The sequence below is a fragment of the Chiloscyllium plagiosum genome, unplaced genomic scaffold (assembly GCF_037043375.1).
Source record: "Chiloscyllium plagiosum isolate Xiang-an unplaced genomic scaffold, Cpla_swu_hap1 HiC_scaffold_6, whole genome shotgun sequence".
Taxonomy (NCBI): Eukaryota; Metazoa; Chordata; class Chondrichthyes; order Orectolobiformes; family Hemiscylliidae; genus Chiloscyllium; species Chiloscyllium plagiosum.
This window is the reverse complement of record NW_028270144.1, coordinates 76,824,165-76,840,546: the sequence shown is the minus strand read 5'-3', so window position 1 is coordinate 76,840,546 and position 16,382 is coordinate 76,824,165. Positions and strand designations below refer to the sequence as shown.

At 38.4% G+C, this 16,382-nt stretch overlaps 1 protein-coding gene across 5 annotated transcripts in view; it reads right to left on the bottom strand.

Moving 5' to 3' along the window:
- Positions 1-16,382, bottom strand: part of ranbp2 (RAN binding protein 2) — a 71,085-nt gene that overhangs the window by 40,686 nt on the left and 14,017 nt on the right. For 4 of the 5 annotated variants that reach the window (XM_043691777.2, XM_043691779.2, XM_087988129.1 and 1 more), the window contains exons 11-19: positions 16,200-16,375; positions 15,984-16,107; positions 14,030-14,191; positions 9,142-9,279; positions 8,910-9,059; positions 6,027-6,236; positions 3,977-4,060; positions 3,056-3,197; positions 24-118 (exon numbers count right to left, since the gene is read on the bottom strand). In XM_043691777.2, coding sequence (XP_043547712.2) covers positions 24-118; positions 3,056-3,197; positions 3,977-4,060; positions 6,027-6,236; positions 8,910-9,059; positions 9,142-9,279; positions 14,030-14,191; positions 15,984-16,107; positions 16,200-16,375 — 1,281 coding nt within the window. The remainder of the gene's footprint in view (positions 1-23; positions 119-3,055; positions 3,198-3,976; positions 4,061-6,026; positions 6,237-8,909; positions 9,060-9,141; positions 9,280-14,029; positions 14,192-15,983; positions 16,108-16,199; positions 16,376-16,382) is intronic. The other variant, XM_087988126.1, reaches the window with a different exon arrangement.

The following is a 16,382-nucleotide window of genomic DNA, read 5'->3' as shown; positions in this document are numbered from 1 at the left end:
CAGGAGATCATGCTATGTGGTACCTTGTTTGGAGTCCCATTGGCTGCTGTTCCAAGAAGATATTGGGAGTTATATGCTGGGGATTGATTGTAGAACACAGAAGGTCCTGAGGTAGAAACTAAAGAGCTTGTACATTAGTTCGTTTTTTTTTTAACATAAATATCTCTATGGCTATTAACAGAATACACAAATATCCAGTTGAATAGCAAAACAAAAACTACTTTTAAATAGCTTAATACAAGTACTCCAATAAGCTGTCTTTGAAATTAGCCTGAGCCAAAAACCACCATATTGAAGGGATTATTTTAACCAAAGTAAGTTGGAACCTATTGTTCCCCAAAAAAAAAATTGGGCAACTTAACTTCAGTAACTAAGCATTTTTAATGACTATTACTCCATTAGCATTAAGTCTTCATATCTACTCTCAGAGCAGCCATATGACCAATTTATTTAGAATTCGTATTTTGATTAAAAATCTGCAAGATATCCAAAATAAAAGCATACATGTAAACCAATTAGAATATAATGCGATCAGTTATCATTTTACTGTGGTTCTGTTCGCCGAGCTGGAAATTTTTGTTACAAACGTTTCGTCCCGTCTAGGTGACATCCTCAGTGCTTGGGAGCCTCCTGTGAAGCGCTTCGGTGTTGTTTCCTCCGGCATTTATAGTGGCCTGTCCCTGCCGCTTCCGGTTGTCAGTTTCAGCTGTCCGCTGTAGTGGCCGGTATATTGGGTCCAGGTCGATGTGTTTGTTGATGGAGTTTGTGGATGAGTGCCATGCTTCTAGGAATTCCCTGGCTGTTCTTTGTTTGGCTTGCCCTATAATGGTAGTGTTGTCCCAGTCGAATTTATGTTGCTTGTCGTCTGCGTGTGTGGCTACTAGGGATAGCTGGTCGTGTCATTTCGTGGCTAGTTGATGTTCGTGGATGCGGATTGTTAGCTGTCTTCCTGTTTGTCCTATATATAGTGTTTTGTGCAGTCCTTGCATGGTATTTTGTACACTACATAAGTTTTGCTCATGCTGGGTATCGGGTCCTTCGTTCTGGTGAGTTGTTGTCTGAGGGTGGCTGTTGTTTTGTGTGCTGTTATAAGTCCTAGTGGTCGCAGTAGTCTGGCTGTCATTTCAGAGATGTTCTTGATGTATGGTAGTGTGGCTAGTCCTTTGGGTTGCGGCATGTCCTCGTTCCGTTGTCTTTCCCTTAGGCATCTGTTGATGAAATTGCGAGGATATCCGTTTTTGGCTATCCTCGCAATTTCATCAACAGATGCCTAAGGGAAAGACAACAGAACGAGGACATGCCGCAACCCAAAGGACTAGCCACACTACCATACATCAAGAACATCTCTGAAATGACAGCCAGACCACTGCAGCCACTAGGACTTATAACAGCACACAAACCAACAGCCACCCTCAGACAACAACTCACCAGAACGAAGGACCCGATACCCAGCATGAGCAAAACTTATGTAGTGTACAAAATACCATGCAAGGACTGCACAAAACACTATATAGGACAAACAGGAAGACAGCTAACAATCCGCATCCACGAACATCAACTAGCCACGAAATGACACGACCAGCTATCCCTAGTAGCCACACACGCAGACGACAAGCAACATAAATTCGACTGGGACAACACTACCATTATAGGGCAAGCCAAACAAAGAACAGCCAGGGAATTCCTAGAAGCATGGCACTCATCCACAAACTCCATCAACAAACACATCGACCTGGACCCAATATACAGGCCACTACAGCGGACAGCTGAAACTGACAACCGGAAGCGGCAGGGACAGGCCACTATAAATGCCGGAGGAAACACCACAGAAGCGCTTTACAGGAGGCTCCCAAGCACTGAGGATGTCACCTAGACAGGGGACGAAACGTTTGCAACAAAAATTTCCAGCTCGGCGAACAGAACCACAGCAACGAGCACCCGAGCTACAATCTTCTCACAAACTGAGTTATCATTTTAATAGTGCCCCCATTTTAAATGGTCAACACAAATTAAGATGCATATTATTTAACATTAATGCATGCAGGTGAACATTTGACTACAATAGCAGTTTATGATAGAAGTAACTTTGTTATTTTGTGGATTAGAACAAGGTATCTTTGATTGTTGATTATATTCATGACAAGGATTGAAAACTGAATGTATACTTGCTAACTTTGTTGATAAAGATAAAGAGATTAAGTTTTGAACAGAATACAGTGTTTGGAAGATATATAGATAGGTTAGTTAAGGGGAGGCAAACATTTCGCGGATGGAATACACTGAAGAAGAATTAGAACCTAATTTATTTTGAAAGCAAGACAGAAAAGTAGCGTATTAAAATGCAGAGCAATTTCAGAACTCGGAAGTGTACAGAGATCTCAATACTCTGACTTGAATCAGTATGTAGGTACAGCCAGTGATTAGAATGCAAATTGAACATAGTCATTTATTCCAAGTGGAATTTATTCCCTAGCAGTGAACAAGGCTGTGCTGAGACATGTACAGTACAATGAACAATTTTGCTCTTGTGTAAGAAAGGATAGAATGCTGAAGCAATTTAGAGACTGTTCACTTGACCAATACCTGGGATGTGGATTTTTAATCGAGAGTGGGTCTATATCCAGAGCAAAGAAAGAGACATGAATGAGATGGTTTTATATATACTGAAAAGATACTTCCCTTTGTGGGAGAAACTAAAACAAGGGGATAGGGTTTAAAAAAAACCTTCCATTTAAAATTGAGTTGAAGAAGCATGTTTGCTCTGAGAGGGTTATGAATCTTTGGAACTATCTTCTCCAGAGCAGGCAAGGCAGAATTATTGAATACATTTCAGACAGAAGTAGACTGATTCTTGACTAACACAGACGTCAAAGATTATCAGGACTAGGCAGAAAATTGTAGCTGTCGCCAATAAAATCAGCTGTGATTTTGTTGAATTGTGGAGCAGGTTCACAAATCCGAACAGCCTACTTCTGCTTCTAATTCAGATACATTCCTACGTTTCACCTTTCAGTAAAGTTTTACAGATGGAAGTCACACTTATCATTCAACTTACCCGTTAATGGTGCTCCCTGAAAATTGTGCACACTCTGATAACCTTCTGAATGGGTATCTGCACCATAACGGTCTGTGTGCCATCGAGGATGTGGTGATTCCGATGTATTTGAATTATTTAGCTTGAGTTCACGCACTTCATCCTGGAGCATTATGAAAATCACTCATTAATCAGTTTTATTTTACATTTAATAAATACATTGGTTTTAAAAAGTAAGTAGTTAAAACTTGCACTGTAATCTTGATATTCCAGCTTTTATTGTAAAATCTAGTTTCAAAACCAAAGGAAAATAGTGAAACTAAGACTCCATGCATTGCTTCTTTGAGAACCCACTAGCTTTGAAGGACACCTGAAAGAAATTATTAGGAACATGCGCTCACCTCCCTGTACTCTGACTATACATTCGAATTATGTAATTCACACTCATTGAAAGAAGAGTTAACAAAATCATATCACAACTGAGAAGAGTGAATGAGAAGTTTCTGCAATGGTAACCCACCGCCCCCCCCCGCGCCCCCCAAACATAGGACACCTGAATTAGTGACATTTATTGCAACAAATTGAGGAACTTCAATAAGTTCTCTTATTACAACAGCCAACAAAATTGGCTTATCCTTTTAATGAACCACTCCTATGCATATTTTCAGATTTCATGTTTAACATAATTTTCTCCAAGTGGCTCAGCACATTAAACAAATTTTAAATTCACTGCTACTTCATAAATTCGTTAATTATGTTAGTCTCCATAAAACAATTGTAACATTCTTTACGCAAACTAGATAAAAGTAACAAATACTTAGGCTGGAAGAGATGTATAAGTACCAATAATAGCATCAATCATAAAAGAGGGCCAAAACGTACATACTGCACCAACTTTTCATGACTAACCACACAATTTCTTCACTTCTATATATTACATACCTTCAGCTGTTCTACTTGCTGGCAAAGCATCTGCAATAAATGCTTCTGATCTTCAGCCCAACGAGGTGGAGTCTTTGGAGACCACTAAAGTGAGATCATGGATTAAGGTTTATATCACCTTATACAAAAATACTTAAAGTAAAATATGCAGAATGGAATGGTTTTAATACTTCATACATTTGTTATTTTGGTTTATCATTGTTTAAATTACATTCAAGGTAACATCTTTGTTTTCCTGTGAAACTAAGTCATCCTGTTCTTGGAGTTTTTCGACTTTAGGCAATTGCAAGAATGTACAATTTTCATATTAGCATAATCATTTAACTTCTTGGTCATTTAGAGTAAAGCATCAACAATTTAGCTTTCAGTTGGTCTTAAATCTTTAACTGATCTAAATTTTTAATCGTGAACTGCATATTTGATTTCACACCTTCAAATAAATGAAGAAACCAGAAGTATCACTGATCTGGGAACACTTGATACCAAAATATACAGCATGAAACAAAGAGGGAAGTGGTTAGAAGAGAGAGGAGTGAGTATTTTTCTATCAACATTACTACAATCCCTCACAAAGCAGCCAAACTTATGCTATGATCTCGCTCGGGAGCAACACTTGTTTACTTAAAATAGACAATATGCTTGATAGTTCAGGAGGTTACTAATAATAAAGCCAAAAAATTCTTCAGTTTTGAACAAACAATACATTGCAATGTTAGAACGAACAAAATCAAACTCATTTACTCTAATGTTGCAAAGTAACAGACAAACTGTGGTTGAACAACCGATAAAAGATATTAAATAGCAAATGCAATCAAGACAAATCCGACTTTTTCCTGAAGTTTCTCCCCAGATGGTAGTGGTACTGTGGGTCAACAATTCAGATTAAAAACTGTCTCCCTGACAAGGGATTCCAATTCTTCACTTTTGAAGGTTTAATTTTAGAATGCTGAGGTTGCTCAGTTGCAGACTACTTCAAATTTGATCTCTTCCAGAGACCATGTTCCACTAAATTTCCTAGAAGGCATTTCAATACTTAACTCACTGACATAATTTCAATTCCTCCAGACATTTGTTCCACTGAGCTGATATTACCCAGTTTCTCAGAGTTCCAAATCTCATCCGCACTAAGCAATTAGCATTTGAGAGTTTTCTTGGTTGCCATTGCACTCCACTGAATATTACCAGTTCCTAAGTTTTCCTTCTAGTCCCCAATGGTCTGAAATAACTCTCAGGGGTTCTGCTGAGCTCAAAACCTAACTCCAAACTGCATATGGCTCTAAAGGAGGGTCACTGGACCCGAAACATTAATTATGCTTTCTCACCACAGATATTACCAGATCTGCCGAGTTTGACAAGCAATTTCTGTTTTTTCAGGTTTCCAGCATCCACATTTCTTTGTTTTATTATCCAAGCAGCACCTGCCAGTATCTAGGGCTTCTTTGAGCCCAAATCTTCCTATACATTAATTTATCCAAATGTCTTTTATAGATGCGATTATAACATTTAAAAGACATTTGGATAAGTTCAAGAGGAAGGTTTTAGAGGAACATGGGTCAAGCGCAGGCAAGAGAGAAAAGATTAGTTTGGGAACATGGTTGGTGTGGATTGACTGGACTGAAGGGTTTGTTTCCATGTAGTATGACTCCATGACTCAGACTCTGCTACAGCAGCACTTGCTTGGACTGCAGCCTCTTCTTGCTGTCAACCACCTCTCTCATGGCTTGTCCATCATGTGTCTTGACTTTTATGCCCATCCTAAGTATGATTTTCATACCAGTCAGTCCCATTAGTCTCTATATACCATCTGCACAACTCACATGACCAGGATTGCAGGGTCCTTTAAAAGGAAAAGGAAACGGAAACAGGGCTAACGTAGACATAGTTGCCTGTCATACAAATTGGTACACAGCTTGCTGGGGATTGGGGATCACAGTTCTCAATCTTCAAAGAAGCTCAGCGAGAATTAGGAAAATTTACATGTTGTAACATCAACACTCCAAAAGTTACTTCCGTACAAGTACATCAAATACTTTATAACTATCAAATTTACCTTGTAGCTCTTGGTTGGTGATGGAGTAAGCTTTGTTGGAGATGGGGTCAAGTGTTTAACTTGTAATGACTCCACAGAGGTGCCATTTTCAGCTGTTTGAGAACTGTCATTTATTTCTTCTCCATGGTCAAGCACATCTCCATCATATTCTTGAAGATGTTGATTTACTAACTCCAGCATTTCTTTCACTGTATCTATTGACACAGGCAACTAGTAGGAAAACATGCAAGCTTTTAGTTGAGACAATGGGGAAGAGGTTGTTTAACCATAAAAGTTGCAAGCTGGTTCAAAACGGAGGATGAACATTAAACACTGTCTATTTCTAAATAACTGCTTCCTCCAAGTGCTCACTTGAAAACAAAATAAGTGGTATTGCCCAACCTAAAGCAACTTCAGAAAGTTTGCATATATTCACCTCCTTTAAGCAACTGACAGAAGTACACCAAGGAAAGACAAATCACTGACTTTTGTAGTGTATAACTAATGTAAGCTGCAGCCACAGGCAATCTGAATGTGGTGCTATGACCAGTAACTGAGATAATGGACAATTAATGGCATTGACAGAAATACTGACAGCAGTCTTCAGTCTTTGTGATATACAGCTGAACACAAATATCTGGCCTCAGTTTAATATTTCAAGTACTTTTGGACATCAAGCATAAATAACAATTTTCTTCTCCATTTTACCAAAAAGCATCCATAAAGTTAAAGCTATTAGCCAGGCAGATTCCAGAAAGCATCTGATGAGTTCCAAGAAGAAACAACGGAAGTTAAACTTCATGAAATGTAAGAAAACTATTGCCTTGGTTATGAAAATTGTTGAGTGGAAGGAGAATAAATAGAATTAGCTGAAATGTAGTTAATAGGTACATTATTGTCTGGTGTTGTAGCTTCAATTATTCACGGTTTATTCATTGTTTCTTATCTTTTCCCTTAAAAGATGGGAGAGAAAGTCACATATTCCCAATCAGTAATGACGCAAAGCCAGCAGCGTAAGCATTTTTAAAAAATTAATAGATTAAGTAAACAAATCTATGGCAAATATATCATTCACTTTGAACCCAAACAAATGTTGGAATATTGTACTTCTGCTGAAAAAAACTAGACAGCGTGACATGGAGCTCCAGGAGCCAAACAATCTATTTTAAATTTAGGGGCATGCATGAGCAAGTGATGTAAGCATGTAGTTCCTTTAATTTGTGTGGTTGTGCATACACAGCAAATTAACAGACTAAATTCTGCACGGCCTGCACAGGTGTTTTAGGATTTCTGCACAATTATGCAGCTTATTTAAAATGTTATGATCAGACAAAAAAGGCGAATAGATTTTTTGTTGTTCTTGAGAAGACTAGAATATAGTAGGTAGAAATCAGTTATTCAGAATCATAGACCATACTTAGAGTACTATGAACAGTCTGAGCATCAGAATGTAGGAAAGATAAGCCAGATGATACTTGGATTTCAAGATTAAATTATGAAGGTAAATACAAGCTTCAGTTCATAAGTTTGTGGGGAAATTTTATTGAAGTTCAAAACGTTAAAGGGAATGGATATGGCATAAAATATTTTTGCTGTTTGATAAGTAGGGGAAAGGTGGAATACTTATAGTCTAAGAAATTAAAACCACATCTTTAAGGAGTGGATCAGTAAACATTTCTATACAAAGAATAGTAGTAGTTTGGAACAATCGTCTTCAAATCTCAATTGTTAATTTAAATTGGAGGTTTTTTTTAAAAACCATTGGTATGAAAGGATAAGGTTTATTTAAAAAAATCAGCCATATGACCTCATTAAGAATGCAACACGTTCAAGGAGTAAAATAGGCTACCCTGGTTCTATGGGCCTGGAGGTCACTGCCCACTATTCAGTAGACCATTCACAAGGTTGCCAGAACTTGTTTTCAAGTAATACACTTGCAGGGGTCATTGAACAGGGAAAATAGAACTCTTAAAAGACTTTTTTCCACTTTAACTATGGGAGCAGAGATCAATGTTGACACCTTCTCCAGCAAAAGGTGATGAACTTGCAGATTGAAGACAGTATTGCTCAAGCTTTCACTGAATAAATAATTTAAGAGCAACAGAATCAATAATCAAACCTGCATATGTCAATTACTAATAAAGTTCAGAATTAAATTCTAATTAGCCACAGTTTTACCCAAAATGGTTTAGCAATTGTTCTGTCTACCTCATATGAATTGGTTTCTAAATATTGTAATTTTTAGAGTACACTGGAGATGGCAGAGTAGGACACTCCTGTCAGAGCTCCTCTGCGCTGTTGTTCTTTTTCTTTCCTTTCCCTCTTTTTTTTTTCCCCCTTCTCTCCCCTCAGCATTGGAGGTGAATATTAACACAGCAGCAGGAGCAGGCAGCAAGTTCCGTGGCTGCGAACCCTGATACAGCGAGTAGGCTGTGATCCCCAGAGCGGCACATGGGGAAGACAATGCCGGCACTAACCTTGGAGCAGCTGAGGGCCAGTAAGGAGCGGTCTAGGTCTTGGAGCGGGGAAGGCTGTTGGACTAGGGTTTGGCGCGGGTGGTCAGACCACATGCAGAGGCCCTGCGCTGAACAGCTACACTGTAATGTTTATTTGAAGTTTTCTACCATACTGTAATATCAACCCTTTAATGTTGTTCTTAACTTATTTTTCAACTCTTAGTAATGCAACTACTTTTATTCCTCTGCTGTTTTCCAAGAACTGTACCTCGGTACTTGTACCAAGACTTCGCCATAAGGCAGCAGACATTGAAAAGTTTTCACTGTACTCTGGCAAAGGAATACACGTGACAATAAAAAGATATTGTATATTATTGTCTCAAATAACCTCAATTTTATTCAAAATAAAAGCATCTTTCCTTTTACTGTCTAATTCATTTATACTTACACTATGAATAGCTGCAATGTTTGATTCAGCTTCATTTAAGACCTTTCTGAGGTATTCTTTGCTGCTGATCAAACAATTTTTACATTGTTCTTGCTCATCAGAAGCCATCTCATTGCTATTTTCATATTCCTCCGATCTCCTGTGAAATATCTAACAAAACCAATTAAAACAAAGTTACAACAGCACTTGCAGACTTGCCCTAGAGATTAAAAACGACATAGCAGTAACTTACCAAAGCAAGATTCCAATGTGCAACAATATTATTGATAGATTCGAAAGCAGCAATTGCTTCATCAATTTTTCCATCAACTACATCAAGTGTTGCAAAAGCGTTTTTCACTTCCTTTTCATAATCCTCAACTTCAGTGACCTAAAATAAACGATCTTCATTCATACATTTACAATATAGTACTGTAGTATATACGTTTAATTTTCAAACAAAACAAAACCTCTGCACATTAATGTCTCCTATTAAATGTTCCAATTAAGAGTCACAGAAAATTCAGCAGAAATAATATTTTGTGTGAATTCACAGCAAACCATGCTTTCCCTATAAGGTTTTGAAATTATAACATGTAATATTCTGTTCTGTGGTTAACATGTCATGAATAAGCACTTTTTTTGCTGAAAAAAAGTATTAGCTTTGACATTTACAGTAAAACTGAGCCACAAAATGCAACTGCACGGCACAAGTAAAATTCAAGTACCCCATGTAATAGAAACAGATCGATACTACATTTACTGGCCTGTTGCTCCTCATTTTCCCTCTCCTTCTTTTAACAAATGTTACATTTGCTAACTTTCTATCTGGTGGGACCATTACAGAGGAGAGGGAACGTTGGAGAATTATAGCCAATGCATCCATAAACTTTCATGACTAATGGGTGTAAGCCAGGGCCTCCCAAATTCTTCCCCACTGTGACCACATTAAGATTTGAAAATTGTGATTCCACAGTGAGAACTGAGAAAATAAGAGACTTGTTAGACATGATGCAGAGCTATTATAACACTGTTAGAGCTCCAGAATGGAAAATGCCACTTGAGAATGTGGGACCGAAAAATTTCAGATCAGAACCGCACTTGGATTACCCAGGCATAAACCATTAGACACCACAAGGTTTTTGTTAAATTGAGACCCCTTGGCTTTCTCCAATACTTTTTCCTCTATCAAAATTAATTACCTTAATTTCCTCACTTATTAGCCGCTAATTTACTCTCTATTGATGCTGTTTAAGTTGTCTCTTACGAAGAGCAACACAACATATTTATCCAATATCTCTATCATTGTCTTATTCCTAATAATTTCTGCTGCCTCTGTTACAAAAAATTAACATTTACTTGAACTACTCTCCTTTTCAGCATACTTGTAAAAACTGTTACAACTTGCTTGAATGTTTCTGACTGATTTACTCTCCTGTTTTATTTTTCCCTCTTTAAACAACTTAACTCTAGCTCCGGTAGCAAACAATCACATAGTACACTGATAATGCCCAATCTGAATTTTCCAGTTTTTTTAAAAAATACATATGTGTGGTCTTACATTTGAAGAGAGTATGAGCTGTATGAATTATAAATTTAATTCCACTTTAAATGGCACTGGGTGATGGGACATAACCAAACCAGCCAAATTGCAGCAAGAATGCTGAGAAAAATGCAGAAGGCATTTATTTAGCTTGCACATCACACCTCCAGTTCCTGGTAACTCTAAATTCCTCACCTCCTTTAAGATTTCAAAAAGTTTCTACCAATTTTTCAGTTGAGTTTGCCAGACCCTAACAATCAAAAAAAATTTTTTATCTTCCTTGTACAGTTTTGCCAATGATTGCAAATGACCTTTGTCATTTATCTGCTGCCAGAGGGAATAACATTTCTCTATTCTTTCCAAACTTATGAAAATCTAAAGTCATCAGGGAATAATTTTAGTCATACAGATGTACAGCATGAAAACAGACCCTTCGGTTCAACCAGGCTATGTCGACCAGATATCCCAACCCAATCTAGTCCCACCTGCCAGATATCCCTCCAAACCCTTCCTATTCATATACCCATCCAAATGCCTCTTAAATATTGCTATTGTACCAGCCTCCATCATTTCCTCTGGCAGCTCATTCCACACACATACGTACCACCCTCTGCTTGAAAACGTTGCCCCTTAGGTCTCTTTTATATCTTTCCCCCCTCAGCCTAAATCTATGCTCTATAGTTCTGGACTCCTCGACCCCAGGGAAAAGACTTTGCCTATTTACCCCATCCATGCCCCTCAATTTTGTAAACCTCGATAAGGTCACCCCTCAGTCTCTGATGCTCCAGGGAAAACAGCCCCAGCCTGTACAGCCTCTCCCTGTAGCTCAAATCCTCCAACCCTGGCAACATCCTTGTAAATCTTTTCTGAACCCTTTCAAGTTTCACAACATCTTTCCGGTAGGAAGGAGGCCAGAACTGCACAACATGACCTCCCAACTCCTTTACTCAATACTCTGACCAATAAAGGAAAGCATACCAAACGCCTTCTTCACTATCCTATCTACCTGCGACTCCACTTTCAAGAAGCTATGAACCTACATACCAAGGTCTCTTTGTTCAGCAACACTCCCTAGGATCTTACCATTAAGTGTATAAATCCTGCTAAGATTTGCTTTCCCAAAATGCAGCACCTCGCATTTATCGGAATTAAACTCCACCTGCCACTTCTCAGCCCATTGGCCCATCTGGTCCAGATCCTGTTGTAATCTGAGGTAACCCTCTTCGCTGTCCACGACACCTCCAACTTTGGTGTCATCTGCAAACTTACTAACTGTACCTCTTATGCTCACATCCAAATCATTTATTTAAATGACAAAAGGTATAGGACCCAGCACCGATTCTTGTGGCACTCCACTGGTCATAGGCCTCCAGTCTGAAAAACAACCCTCCACCACCACCCTCGGTCTTCTACCTTTGAGCCAGTTCTGTATCCAAATGGCTAGTTTTCCTAGTATTCCGTGAGATCTAACCTTACTATTCAGTCTCCCATGGGAAACCTTGTTGAATGCTTTACTTAAGTCCATGTAGTTCACATCTACCTCTCTGCCCTCATCAATCCTCTGTTACCTCTTCAAAAAAATCAATCAAGTTTGTGAGGCATGATTTCCCACACACAAAGCCATGTTGACTATCCCTAAGTCCTTGCCTTTCCAAATACATGTACATCCTGTCCCTCAGGATTCCCTCCAACAACTTGCCCACCACAGACGTCAGGCTCACTGGTCTATAGTTCCCTGGCTTGTCCTTACCACCCTTCACAGTGGCACCACATTAGCCAACCTCCAGTCTTCCAGCACCTCACCTGTGACTATCAATGATACAAATATCTCAGCAAGAGGCCCAGCAGTCCGAGGGAAACAATTTTAGTTTCTTCCCCCCATGTCCCCCTTTCCCCAACCTTCCCTTAGAACTGAAGCTCTTCATCCATTCTGTTCTTTAGTTGTATTCCATCAAGTCCTCACATCTGGATCTCTCCTTTCATTGTTTCTATGTTCCCAGAATTCCATAATGCCACAGAAATAGAACAACCCACTTGGTTTTCCTTGTCAAATATTTCTTTTCATTTTCCCTCCCCTTTCAATTCACCTTTAATCTCATTTTCTCAATTATTCATCAGCTATCAGGCCCTAAGTGCTCTGCCAATTTTGCTTCCAACTATTATTTACCCACAGCATTCAGAGACTCATCCATTTTTCCATGAAAATTATTCAAACATCACTTTTACTTCTTTATTACAAGAGCTGTGGAGTCAGCTGAATAAAGTTTTGAATACACTTCAGACTGAATTCACATAATTCCATTATTACTGTTATCCCCCCCCCCCCCCACTAGGGACTTGTAAGCAACTTAGTTTGCTTCATCTCCAAGGATTATGGCTTGCCCCTAAAGTTATCTTCTGAAGCATGGATATCAAATGGGATTTTTAGATAAATGTTCAATTTAGAAACTTAGATCATGTGGTTCATTAACAATAACAGATTACATTTGGCAACGCTCATAATACTATGAGCGATGAGAATGGTGAAAATCCTAATTTAAATTTGGAAAAAATAGTGCAGTATGCAATTATTTTATGGAAGATTTTTCTTATTCGCTATAGCCAAATTGAAATATAATTCTACATGTAATATGCAAAAACATTTTCAGCTTGCTATAAGCATGTGCTAAGGTGATTCAGTTCACATTTCTCCTTAAACACACCTCCTCAATTAGTTTTACCAAAAGGAGAGAAAATTTTTGTTTCCATGAGATTATTCAAAATTATTCGTAATTGAATAAGTAAACATTATGCTTATGAATACTGGTTAGAGTTGCGTACAAACAAAAATGTACATCTAAAGCTACTGCCAAAAACACATGATAAAACAAAGACCTGCTCAAAGTTCTCCTCAAACCTTAATCACTGGTTTCTCCTCAGCTGTATCATATTGAACTTGATGACTATAGTTGCAAAAAATTAGAAAATACATGGTATGTACCTGCTACTAGCATTCCTAACAGGAGGCCTGCTTCAAATCCCACCTGCTCCAGACAAATGTAAAACCAACCACAGCTGTGAGTATGTCCACCGAGCTAGGAAGAGGATTTGTAGATATTTCATCCCCATCGAGACATCACCTCCACAGGCGGCGAAACGTCTGCAAATCAACTTCCCAGCTCGGCAAACATACCCACAATCATGGCAACCAGCACCCGAGCTACAAATCTTTACATAAACCTTGAATCTATATTTACTGTTTCAAAAGTTATATAAAAGTGAAATCAACATCGATTAAAAGAGTAAAGTCAAATAGTTATTCCAAAAGATATTTTCTGCAGTATTTACATCTGCAGCAATTTTTCAGTGAAACAAATGCATATAAAATTCTAGTCATTATAAACGGCTGCAAGTCATTTCCAAGTGTTATTACAGCTTACAAATGCATAAACTTAATTTGCTTTTTAAGCACTAATTCGGCCAATGGAAACGTAATTGCAAATGTTCAGTTTAATACAGCAACAAATGTCTTAAATACTCCATAATGATCTCTTGTTAAATGCAAAATCATAAATGTATCCAATTCCCAGGTGATAAAACTACATGTAAGGTACATTACCTTGATATCTTTGCTACGGAAATGTTGAAATAAAGGATCAATAGGTTCAGGAATGCTCCTTTTCTTTCTGACGCTGTGTAATAAGGGCAGGACTTTCCCCCAATAGTAGACACTCCGTCCAATGTATTCTTTTTGATCATAGTATGAATCTAATCCACTTCCCTATAAGGCAAAAACAAAAATTTAACTGTTAGGAACTGCACGTCGGTAGTTTTGAAATTATAATGGTGAAACAATAAAGTCACAATAGAACAGGACAAAAACTTTAAACAATGCTTTCCAAAGAAAATACAACACAGGCTACAAACTGAGTCAACCACTGAGGTAATGTTATCAGGTGAGAAGTGCAATTACTGAACTGGCTATCATACTGGCAAAGTCTTCAGCTCCCCCCATATTTTAATAGAGAAAATTGCATATACAGACACATCCACACAAGATCAGAGTAGTGTACAAGAGCCAGTAAATGATGTAACCAAAAAGTGATGTCCTGAAATACAGATATAGATTATAAATGGAAATGAGCCATGGTAGAAAGCAAAACTCTAACTGATAATGGATGTAGCAGGAAGAGAATATAGAGCTGGGAAAGGTCCTCACTACGTTTGGATCGGTGAAGTGAAAATAAAAATGTGCAGTCTGACAGTTAGATAAAAGGAGTACCTCAGGAAGATCCTGGACACAAAGTTCAGGAAAGAGTACTGCAAAACCCAGTGTTAGATGTCACTTACAATTTTGCTGAATAATTTCAACATTATGGTAGAATAGAAACCTGATTTGATTCTCTGTCCAATGAACAAGAGTAGAAAGAATGATAAATTTGAGAGAAACCATCACACAGACTGTTTGGAGATGGACTGATGGTTTGAACTGTCAGCCCTTAGGGGGTAGGGTGCCCCGAAGAAAATGCCAGCCAGCACATAAGGGAGTTGGAAAATAACATGTTCAAGAATCATCCCAAAATAATGTACCATGTTGTAAGTTTGCTTGCTGAGCTGGTGGGTTTGTTCTCAGACATTTTGTCACCATGCTAGGTATCATTATCAGTTAGCCTCAGGTGAAGCGCTGGTGTTATGCCCCACTTTCCATTTGATCTTGTAAGGTGGGTGATATCACTTCTGGTTCTTTTTCTAAGAGGTTGGTAAATGGGGTCCAAATCGATGTGTTTATTGATGGAGTTCTGGTCTGAATGTCAGGCCTCTAGGAATTCCTGTGCGTGTCTCTGTTTAGCCTGGCATCATGGGAGCCCACAAACCTACCAACACACTTAAACAGCTATTGATGAATCTAAAGGACTCTGTACCAACAACCAGCAAAACAAATATCATTTACAAAATAGCCTGCAAGGACTACAACAAACACTATATCGGATACTCAGGCAGGAAACTAGCCACCAGGATACATGTACACCACTAGCCACCAAAAGATAAGATCAGCTATCACTGGTATCCTTACACACAGACGAAGGAGAACACTACTTCGACTGGGCCACCACAACTATCCTAGGACAGGCTAAACAGAGACACGTGGGAATTCCTAGCGGCCTGGCATTCAAATCAGAACTCCATCAATAAACACATCAATGTGGTCCCCATTTACCAACTTCTGAGAAAAAGAACAAGAAATAATATCACCCACCTTAAACAGGCCAAGACGCAAATAGAAAGGGGGACAGAACACAAGTGCTTCACTGGAGGCTCACTGATGTTATCTAGCATGGTGACAAAAACTATCAGCTGAGAACAAACCTACCAGCTTGGTGAGCAAACTTACAACCTGAACCTCATCCTGAGCTACGAATCTTCTCAAAAATCACAATGTACCATCTGTGCAAATTAAGTGACAGTTAGGTGAATGTGCAGATGTCACATGAAGGATTATATTTTCCTAATTCAGCATCCAAAATGTGTCAGTGTTTCAAATTTCCTTAAATTATACAGGAATTGAGACTTACAATGTTAATGAGGCTTTGAGCCCAATGTATAATTAGAGCAGGCTGAAGTCCATGCTTTTCTAGTACCCTCAATGTACCAAGTTCACGTTGAATCATTAGTCTTAGTTTAGCTGATGTACCCGGTCTAAAAAAAAGAAGCCAGTGTAATTTAATGTTCTTTAAAATAGTAATTTTCTAAAAAATGCAGTTAGACTGAAAAAACATGAACATATTTACTGTGCTTTTTTGTAGACAAGGCTGTAAACAGCATCCCACCAAGCTCTCTGTCGATCTGTATACAGCAATTTACTAATTGGTAGTGGCATACACTTTGGTTGGTGCATACTGTAGTGAAGATCTGATTTATCCTGTAACTGTGTATGACATGAATATATCACTCCAAGAAGAAAAACCTGAAAT